At 51.3% G+C, this 10,800-nt stretch overlaps 1 protein-coding gene across 3 annotated transcripts in view; it reads right to left on the bottom strand.

Annotated features, from left to right (window-relative positions):
• The window catches only part of REXO1 (RNA exonuclease 1 homolog), a 44,892-nt gene that overhangs the window by 27,637 nt on the left and 6,455 nt on the right, over positions 1-10,800 (bottom strand). For 2 of the 3 annotated variants that reach the window (XM_017837051.1, XM_017837050.1), the window contains exons 1-2: positions 10,268-10,329; positions 782-2,556 (exon numbers count right to left, since the gene is read on the bottom strand). In XM_017837051.1, coding sequence (XP_017692540.1) covers positions 782-2,556; positions 10,268-10,310 — 1,818 coding nt within the window. In that variant the 5' untranslated portion in view covers positions 10,311-10,329. Of the gene's footprint in view, positions 1-781; positions 2,557-10,267; positions 10,330-10,800 lie in introns of those variants that run through there. The other variant, XM_017837049.1, reaches the window with a different exon arrangement.

Consider the following 10,800-nt stretch of genomic DNA (forward strand, 5'->3'; position numbering starts at 1 on the left):
CAGGCTGAGCCCCCCCAGCTCCCTCAGCTGCTCCTGCTGCTCCAGCCCCTTCCCGTGCTCCGTTCCCTTCCCTGCACACGCTCCAGCCTCTCAGTGTCTCTCTCACTGTGAGGGCTCCCTTTGGTTCTGATATTCAAAAATGAGGGTCTTTCATCCTCCAGGGACCACCTCAGTCAAAGCCTTTTTATGTAAATACTCTTTTTACCTCCTTACTCTGAATCCTCTTGTACCACTGGAAGAAACTTTACCCTCCACTTCTTGTTTGCACCACCCACAAGGTACCCAGAGACCCTCCTAAACTATGTGCAGTATGAATTAAAAATAGGAAACAGGAATCTGGGGAGTCCCCAGAGTGTCCAGTGACAAGTATATGGACTTACTTGCACCAATATACTGTCCAGGTGTTACCCCTGTGTTCCTTAAACTCTGCTGCAAGAAGAAGGCATTGCCCACACTGGCAAATTCAGCTTTGAAAGGCCCAAAACTTGCTCTCTGAAGCCCTTTCTCCAGCCACCTGGGCCACCACTGCCCTCAGGCCAGGTGGAGACAGAAGGAACTGATAACCCTGACAGCTAAAGGCTGTTCCCCACAAAAGGGAACTGGATTTCCCAGTAGGTAAATTCAGGTGCAAACTCTTCCAAGCACTCAGCCATGACAAGGATGAGATTCTTCCAACCCATGGAGTCTCTTCAGCTACTTGAAATGAGCAGCACCACTAAACCAAACCAGAACCCTTCCACCTGTGGAGGGAGGAGAACCCACCACCCCAGCCCAGCGTTACCTGCTTCCCCAGCCTTCCCTTGTCTTCGGTCTTCACATCCGTGGACTCGTTAAAAATCCTGAGACACTCCTCCATGGGGTCTGACTCAAAGTCCACGTCCTTCTCCAGGATGGAATAGTCGATGTCATCGGAGGTGGAGGAAGATGACGAGGACCTGGACAGCCTGGAGCGCTTCGCTTTCCGGGCCCTCTCCCTGTTGCTCTCCGAGGCCGAGCCGGAGTCCCCCCCGTCCGAGTCCGAGCTCGAGGCGCGCAGGGAGGAGGCCAAAGGCCGGCCCTCGGCCTCGTCCTCCCCGCTCTCGTCCCCAAACAGGTCCACGTGGCTCAAACTCCGCTGCTTCCGGCCCTTCTTCGCCTCCCCTCTTCCCGCAGGACTGACCTTCTCCTTCTTCCTCTCCGCTCCCGCAGTCTTGGTCCCTTTCTCCTTGTTCTTCCGGCCCGAGGTTTCCTTCCCGTTTTTCACGTCCCCTGATTTGCTCTGGGAGTCCCTCCTGCTGCTCCCCCCTTTCTCTGTGCTCGAGCCCTTGCTCACACCCTCACTCTTGCTTTTTCCTGAGCTGCTGCTGCTGGACTTGGACTTTTCTTTCTTGAGCCCATCCGCTCTTTCTGACTTCTGCTTTTCAGGTTTCTTTAAGTTCCCATCTGTTTTCACTTTGACACTTTTATCTTTGCAGTTTTTCTCTTCATTCTTGGTTTTCAATTTTTCTTCTTTCTTGAGCACTTTGCCTTTTTCTGTACTTTTACTCTTCTCCTTCTTCCCGGCCTCACCGAGGCCTGGTGTCTTACTAAGGTCTGATTTCTTCTTTTTTGTTTTGTCTTTTGAGTCTTTGTTTTTATTTTCAGTCTCCTGGCTGTTCTTACCGGAGCACAGTTTCACTGCTTTTGTGTTCTTGTCTGGTAAGTTTTTGGCGAGGTTTTTCTGGGAGCTGGGAGGGTCCTCCCTGCCACGCTGTGCCGCTCCTTTGCTCTCCTGGGCTTTGCTATCCAGTTTGGTGCTCGGCTCTTTGCCGGAGAGCTCGTTTGACTCACTCTCAGAACCAGCTTTGGATGGTGAACTACCAGAAGCTGTTTTATATTCCACATCAGCCTCATCCTCGGAGGAGGAGAACCTGGCAAACACCTCGTAGTCATCGGGGTCTTCACAGAGCTTCTTGGGGGAGGGAGAGTAGGATTCCTCATAATCAGCCACCCTCTCCCTTTTGGACCCCTTGGGCTCCTTGGTCGTGGCTTTGCTCAAAAGCCTGGCTGAGTAATTGGAAAGGGGGTCGTATTCCAAGTCTGTGGAAGGCTTGGAGTCGTCAATCACGTACTTGTTGTTAGTGACAGTGCTGCTGTATTTTTTACTCTGCACCACAGCCTTGGGAATATATTCCAGAGCGCTCCCTTTGGATCGGGACGAGTCCAGAGTGTATTTACTCGACCGGCCAGCAGCAGTGAGAGGGGTGGGGTTGTAGTCTGAGTTATTGTTGAAGTTGTAGCTCCCTGGATTGTACTCCAAGGAGGCAAAGGAATCGTTCTGAGTCCCAGCAGCCGACACGGGCGAGTTTGAGAGGAGCGAGGAGCCCTCCGAGGCCCCAAACTCCTTCGTGGTTTCCAGCAGCTCCTCGTATTTCTTCTGCTCTCTCTCCACCTCATTTTTCACAGCCTCGATGGCCTTGTTGACCAGCTCCAGCTCCAGAATTCCGGGTGTCACGTCTGTGAGGTCAGCCAGGGTGCCATCCTCCGTCTCCAGCGAGGCCCTGGGAAGCTCTGGGTTGTAGGGATCATATCCTCGCTCTGTAAAAAAAGGAATTAAACATCATTTACTGCCAGCAATTCAAGTAAAATTTTCTTTAGCGTAAAATCCAAAAGAGGTCTTTGTAAGGTCTGCTCTTATCAAAACCCAACCTTGCATGACAACCAAAAGCACCACAGAATAAATAAACATTGGATACCAAAAGCCACCAGTGATGTGCTTGGGCCTAGACTAGACTAGACAGTACAAACTACTCCCAGGATTAAAGATCCATTAACAAAGTGCTTTTACTACTCATGGAAATCTGTATAAATTAAATATTCTTCAGGGCACCAAATCACAGTATTAGGCCCAAGAGGAGCTGAGTGTGCACAGAATTATCTGCTTAATTCGACGGAGCAACCAAGGTGGAAAGAGGATTCCAGCAAGAAACTCTGGATCAGGTTCTCACTTCTCAATGCCAATGCCCAGAGCCCACCAAAAGCCGCCAAGATTCCTCAAATCTCGAAGTTCTCACAGCAGCTGCAGGGAAACCAGCCTTATTTGGACTGGATTTGGAGCACTGCTGGTAAGGAAAAACCTCAACAGGCACAGCTCAACCCCACGGAACAACCTCCAAACAGGAACACTGAACACCCAGAACCTGCCCCTTTTCTGGCACTCCCCCTTCCACACAAGTCCTGAGGATGTGCTTTGGCCACACTGCACAGCTCTACAGGAGAGGTTCTGCTGATGATCCACCCTATGGAACCACGTGGGAATGCCAAAGGAACCTGCCCAAGGGACAACTTCCCGACTGGAGAGTCCATCCCAGCTCATCCTGTAACCTTCACCTTCCAAAGGACACAGGAGCAGTTGTCCCAACCAGAAATGCTCTGCCACCAGCCCAGACTCTCCTTTCCAACTCGTGGTGAAAAGGAGTGGGGCTGGATGAGCTTTAAGGTCCCTTCCAACCCAAACCATTCCATGATTTTTATAAAAACCACATTTAGCAAGCTGACAGAAGCTACAGGTACATTAACAGCTGCTTCTTGACTCTGAACTGTTTTCAATCCTTCTTTTATCAGAGTGCCTCTGGATGCCAATATCCCAGAGGAGCCTTTTGTTCTTTCCTACAAGGATAGCAGTAAAACTGCCTTTCCAACATGGATATGCAGAAGAACCAAACAATAGGCAGAGAGATAAAAGACAGAACATAAAAATCCTCTCAGGTTTTTAAGAGGGATGACAGAATTTCTTGTAAGTCAGAAAGTGTTAAAGGAGCCGTTTCTCCCGTTCCCACAAGACTGAGGGTTTTGAAGGGGTTGTTTTGGGTTTTTTGGGGGTGGGTTTGGGTTTTTTTGAGAGAGGATCCACACATGCACAGCTTCCTTTGGCAACAAGAACCTGTCTAGCAGTTGGTAGAACCGGCCCCTGAGGAAGCAGAGTAAGAGAGGTTAAAACAAAGGCAGTGGTTTCAGAAAATACTTTTTACCCCCTTGGGTTTGCCAAGTTTCTTTCCAAACCAATTAGCTCCTGATTGAACAGGGACTCTGGGCAATCACAGTGTGATGTCACCACCTTCCGAGGGACTGTCAGAGCCGTGCTCAGAGCCAGGAACGTGGGGAAGGAGGAACAAGGGGGTATTTCTACAACCAGTTCCCCTCCAGCTGCTGCAAAGAGCTTTAGTGATGACACAAAGAGCATTTCCAAACCCAGTTGTGCCCTTCCCCTTCCTGACACCCAGCACAGCTCACACGTGGGAGGAGAGGGAGGGAGGAGGTGGCAAACCAGAGCAGTGGACACTGGACAGGCTGATTGCAGAGCCCAGTTAGAAACAGGGAGAAATGAAGGTAACAAGGAAAAACCACGAGCAAACCCAGGGGCAAAGAGCAGCAGCATCAAGGTGAGTGTAGGTCCAGATTATCAGAATTATGAGGTATAAATACCAGCCTAAGGGCTGATAAGGAGCAGAGAGCCCTCCATACCCAACCCCTCATCTCTCGCCACTCTGTGAAACATCAGCTCCATGGGGGCAGAGAAGACCAGCTGAGGAGTCAGCTATTACCCTCTGAATCAAGACTGAGACCTAAAATTGAGCACAGACATTTCAAGGGAACAGCTGAAAGCCTGGCAGTTTGTGCACAGCCGAGTATGAGGTGCCCTGAGAACACAGAGTCTGCATCTAAAGCCTTGCCAAAACGAGACAGAAACAAACCCAAACTACACAAAAGGCATCTTGTCCACGCAGAAAACCAAACTGTTTTAAATGTATCAGGATCAGGTAAAGCAGAAGACAACCCAAGCACAGACCTGGTGTCTGAGCCTCTGCTGCTCATCTGCAGGACAAAAGTAATGGCCCGTTTTGTGTCGAGGAGATGAAAACACACATTACAACTCCGGACACGGCGGCAGGCCTTGAGATGGGCCAGGAAAGAGCTCTTGTGGAGGAGTGGAGGAGGCCTGATGGATCCCCCAGCACTGCTGATCAAAGGCTGCCTGGCCATGAAAGACTCTCTAAGTGGCTCCACGAAGCTCATCAGCACCGGCACCTCTGGCCACGGTGCATTTGCAGATAATGCAGGAGGGGGAGTTATTTATATAAACACAGGAACAGAGAGAGCCATCAAGCCTCCAAAGTCAGAGAAATCAACCTGCTATCTCAAATCAGACCTGCCTAATTACACTCCCAGGAACCCAGGAGAGGGAAGGATCTCTGGGTGCCCGAGCCCAGACCCACCCACACACCCCCTTTGTACCACTGGGATCCCAGACTCAAAGGAGTCTGTTCACCTTTTGCTTTTATTCCTCTTCATTTCACTGATCTGGACACTCAGGATGTAAAGGGAGATTAAGTACAGGATGAACTGCACCGGGTTTGCTGCTGTGATGGGTGAGATGTCTGCAGTTCCTGCTGGAGCCAAAGGAGGGAGAGGCACCATATATTGAAATAATGCTTTTTGGAGGGATGTTTTACATGAAAGTGTGCCGGGGGGGTTGGGATGGATCTCAGGGAAAGGTTCTTCACCCACAGGGTGCTGGGGCACTGCCCAGGCTCCCCAGGGCAGTGGGCACGGCCCCAAGGCTGCCAGAGCTCCAGGAGGGTTTGGGCAATGCTCTGAGGGACAGGGTGGGATTGTTGGGGTGTCTGGGCAGGGCAGGAGTTGGACTGGATGATCCCTGTGGGTCCCTCCCAGCTCAGGAGATTCTGTGGGATTCTGTAAAAGAGAGTCCACACTGTCCTTTGGGAATCACGAGATAATGAGACCTGAGATGGCAGCTCCTGACAGGACTGTGAAAACTGCATCAGGGCACTCTTCAAGGTACAAACTATTTTAATAAATTAACGTACTTCAGACATACGAAATAACCCTCCTAAGACACACAGAGGTGAAGCTACCACCAACACTGCACAAAACAAGCCATTACTAATTTCCACAGAACCTCAGTGAAGGTTTTCTTTAACCCAGCACTACCTCAGAGCACATCAAACCGAGCTGTGCCCGAATCAGCCCCTCCAGCACAGAGAATGTGGAGCACAAAACAAGGTTCTGCCAAAAACCCAGGGCTGGCTGCACTTTTTCCTGGTTACTGCTGTGTTGGTTGTGGGACACAAGGCCTCAGTTCTGAGGTGGAGCTGGTTATTACAGAGCTTCTCTAATCCAGCAGCTCCTCCCTGGTCCTCCTAGTTTGGGCAACAGGCACGGGCAGTAAACAAAGCTGACATTAGAGAAGAATGGGAGGACAAGGTCAGCAGTGTGATGGTAAAACTTACTCTACAGTGAATCATTCTGGAGAAAAAGATGTCTCTTTTTTTTTCCCTTCAGCACCCACCACAACACATACCTGAGATGCTTTAAATACAGAAAAGCCACTGACCCTGCTGGTCAGTGCAAACCTGCAGGGGCAGAATGTGGGACACAGAATCATGGAATGTTTTGGGTTGGAAGGGACCTTAAAGCTCATCTCATTCCACCCTCTGCCGTGGGCAGGGACACCTTCCACCAGCCCAGGTTGCTTCAAGCTCTATCCAACCTGGCCTTGGACACTCCCAGGGATGGAGCAGCCACAGCTGCTCTGGGCAACTGAGTGACAACCAACTACCTCCCTTCCAGACCTGACAGAGCTGCTGCTGCCAGGCAAAAAGGTGGCAAAAATTAGAAACTTGCAAATTTACAGCAATTAGGAAGTCAAAACAAAAGGCTTTGCTGGTCAAGCTGCAGAGGGACCAGCACAGGCCAAAAGACAGTAAACATTTCTTGACAGTATTTTATGATGAGAAGGACATGGAAGTGCTGGAGCGTGTGCAGGGAAGGGAACGGAGCTGGGGAAGGGGCTGGAGCAGCAGGAGCAGCTGAGGGAGCTGGGGGGGCTCAGCCTGGAGAAAAGGAGGCTCAGGGGGGACCTTCTGGCTCTGCAACCCCCTGACAGGAGGGGGGAGAGCTGGGGGGGGTCGGGCTCTGCTGCCAGGGAACAAGGGACAGGAGGAGAGGGAACAGACCCAAGTTGTGCCAGGGGAGGTGTAGGTTGGATATTGGGGAAAATGTTTTCACAGAAAGGGTTGTAAAGCACTGGCACAGCTGCCCAGGGCAGTGGTGGAGCCACCATCCCTGGGAGTGTTCAAAAAACACGTGGGGTGGCCCTGGGGGACAGGGGTCAGTGGTGGTTGTGGTGGTGGTGCTGCTTCACTGTTGGACTTGGTGACCTCAAGGGTCTTTTCCAGCCTCAAAGATTCCGTGATTCTGTGATTTTCAAGACCTGCCACTGCCAAAGTCACCCATTTCCCTGGATCACCTGCAGCTGGCAACAAAAGCTGCATTCATAGGGAGGTGGGGAAGGTAAAAGCTGTTTGGAGACTCTTTAGAGAGGTGGGGAAAAAAACCAGGCATTTTCATTTCACGTCATCAGAAGAGCTTTGTTGGTTTAACAGCTCCCTGTGTTTACTGTGCCAGCACTCAGCAAATGGACAACCTCTGCAACTACACAGAAATTAGCACCACTGGAAAAGTATTTTATGCTTTTCATTTAATGCTTCACAGAAGAGACAGTGGTTCCCCCAGAACAAAATGTTTCAGAAAGGCTTTACCAGCAGGCTGAGTTCTGTTCCTCTTCAGAACTAGAGTGCAAAAGAACTGGCAGCTCTTGGCACAAAGCTCATTTGCCAGTACCCAAAGCAAATTTCCAACAATTAATTTAACAATAACATGCAACCACTTGGAAATAATTAATGCTGAGATTTAAAATAGTACATTTCAAGTAATTGTCCAGAGGAAATGGGTTAGGAGGGCAGGGAAGGGAAGCTAAGAGAAATGTTTCTTCAACTTTAAATATAACCTTTAGTCCTAAGAATTTGTTTTGCCCCTTCTTTCTCTTTTTAAGTAGTAAATTTAATCCTTAAAATTAAATATTACAAGCAGAGATAGCCCTGTGCTGATCAAGAGACATCAGGAAGCGAGGTTTGAACCCCACTCCTCGGATTTGTTACTCCAAGGGAGGTGTTTTAATGCCACAGCATCAAAGTACATCATGAACCTCTACAGTCATTTCTTTAGTGGAAAAAAGGACTCAAATGTGAGAAAAGAAAGGCTGAAAAAAGCTGAACAGTCATCTCTCACAGGGTATTTTTAACCCTGCTCTCGGGCAGGGTTGGTTTCTCCAGGTGCTGTTGCTGCCAACGGTGCCACCTGAGCCCGTGGGCTGAGCAGGGGGTTCCCAGAGGTGCCACAACCAGCACAGGGAGGGGGGGTCACACCAAGGGACAAGAGCAGCCACACATCCCCCCTGTACCATCCACAGGCTGTTTTCTCAGCTCAGCCATCCCAGCCTCCCGCCGGGGGGGAATCATGGAATGACATGGAATGGTTTGGGTTGGAAGGGACATTAAAGCCCATCCAGTGCCACCCCCTGCCATGGGCAGGGACACCTTCCACCAGCCCAGGTTGTTCCTTTGATTCCAACCTGGCCTTGGACACTTCCAGGGATGGAGCAGCCACAGCTGCTCTGGGCAACCTGTGCCAGGGCCTCCCCACCCTCACAGGGAACAATTCCTTCCCAATATCCCATCCAACCCTGCCCTCTGGCAGTGGGAAGCCATTCCCCCTTGTCCCAAGTCCCTCTCCAGCTCTCCTGAGACACAGACCTGCCTGCCTGGGTTCATTCCAGCAGGGAACAGCTCCAGCTGGGCCGTGTCCTTCCCAAGCAACTCCATGGGAAACCCCCTCAGCAGGTGAATGTCAGGGCACATCCCACAGGGCAGCTCAGGCACCCACACACCAGGACACAGCACACACCTCCCCATTCTGTTCAAGAAAACACAACTTTGGGCAATTTTGCCTCTGGCACTGCCAGACAAACATCTAAAAGGTCCTCAAGCCACTGAACGTGGCAGCTTCACCCTGTGCGTGGCCTCAGAGACATCCTGGAGGGCAGCTGGGACTGTCACTGCCTCCCACAGCCCCCCCAGGGACATCCAAGGATGGAAAAGCCACCACAGGACAGTCTGGCCCACCCCAAACCATCATCTCCATCCCTCCATCCCCAGCACTGACAGTCCCGCCCGCTCCGGTGGGAAACGGTGGCCGGCAAAGAACGTCGAGGCCTGTGACAAATGGAATGTTGTCCTGAGAGGGAATCACTCCACTGGCACACTTCTCCCATAGCTTAGCAAAGAACTGGGAACCAGAACTGGTGCATCTGCCACAGAGCAAAGGCTGGCACCCCAAATCCACCCCGACCCCGTGGCTGGTCACACACAGGCACCTCACTGTTTGAAAATCCATGAGACATTCATCTGGATATTCAATGTTTGGACTCTTTGGAGATCCTTCCATTCCCCCTCTCATCCCAGCTGTAAAGTTATTCCTAAAAATACAAAAAAAGTTGATATTGTTGGGAAAAAAAAAAAAAAAGAAATTGAGAGAGTTGCTCTTTCTGTTTCTGAGAAAAAGACAAGGAAACACTTCCACATTCCCTGTGTAACTGCTGGATAAAACTAAGGATCTGCTCCAAAATCTGATTAGCAGAGCATTAGCAGAGCAAATCCTCTTTAAAAAGAAGGAGGGAAAAAAAGAAATATTCAAGTATTTCAAGTTATCTGGTGTCTTTCTCTCTATTCAACTCCACCTTGAAAACTTACTTTGACCAGCACAGTCAAAAGCAGCTACACCCACCAGTGCTTTAATTTTCCAGCCTTTCTCTGGTGTGCTCAAGATAAGTTATCTGCTTAACACCTGTCTTGTTTCTTTAGCTATTTCAGGGGGAAAAAAACCCTAAAGAACAACTATTTCAATACAGTCACAACTGGACACCTTGAAATACAAAGTCAAAAGTTAAAGAAAAGCACCTTTCAAGCTGTATTACATTTAAAAAACCCAAAACACTTCAGCTGTGATTTACGAAGGGTTAAAAGGAAAACTTAAGCTGGTTTTGAAACCTGTCTGGCTTTGCACAACTCAAAAGCCGGAATTAAAACTTTGCAGCTCCTTTAGGACTGGGACACCTGCAGCTGCACAGCGATGCCAACACCCTCAGCACAATCCCCTCTGCAACAAAAACCCGAGATCCGCAGGGAAATGAAAACCCTCGTGCAACCAAATCCCCCCAAGGCGAGCTGAGCTGTCGGCACAGTCCCTCTGTTCCAGGGGCAGCAGCCTGAGGACCCCGGGCCGTTCAATGAATGGCACCACGGGAAAGCCTCCCGGGAGAAGCAGCTCCTCTCCGGCCGCGCCCCCCGAAACACGAGTTCCCTGTGCCAAAAACGCCGAGAAGAGTTACCTGAGCTCCCCGTGGTCAACAAACACTGCAGGTATTTGTTCATGCCGGCCCTGCCCGGTGCTGCTGAGACACCCCGGCAAGGGCTGGAGGCTCCCCACGCTGCCCGAGTGCTGACACTGCACCTCGTGGGGGAGAGACTCGGGGCAGGACCCGCCGGCCGAGTCCCGCCTTCGCCCTCCCTCACTGCCGGCCCGCTCGGGCTCGGAGCGTCTGCGGGGGCTTTCTCACCGGGTTCCTGTTCCCCAGAGCTGCTCCCATCACCCCGGGGCAGTTCCTGACCCGCTCTCCCCGCTCCCCGGCTGCACACGTGGCTTTGGGCTCGGTGTGGGCCCCAGAGTGGTTCCCCGACATCCATCCCCCCATCCCAACACCCCCGGCACCTCTCCGGCCCCGCAGCCCGGGCAGTGCCAGCAGGGCAGGGACCAGCAGGGCAGGGGGCTGCAGGGCAGGGACCAGCAGGGCAGGGGGCTGCAGAGCAGGGACCAGCAGGGCAGGGGCCAGCAGGGCAGGGACCAGCAGGGCAGGGACCAGCA

The sequence above is a fragment of the Lepidothrix coronata genome, unplaced genomic scaffold (assembly GCF_001604755.1).
Source record: "Lepidothrix coronata isolate B3197 unplaced genomic scaffold, Lepidothrix_coronata-1.0 Scaffold290, whole genome shotgun sequence".
In the NCBI taxonomy this organism is placed as follows: domain Eukaryota; kingdom Metazoa; phylum Chordata; class Aves; order Passeriformes; family Pipridae; genus Lepidothrix; species Lepidothrix coronata.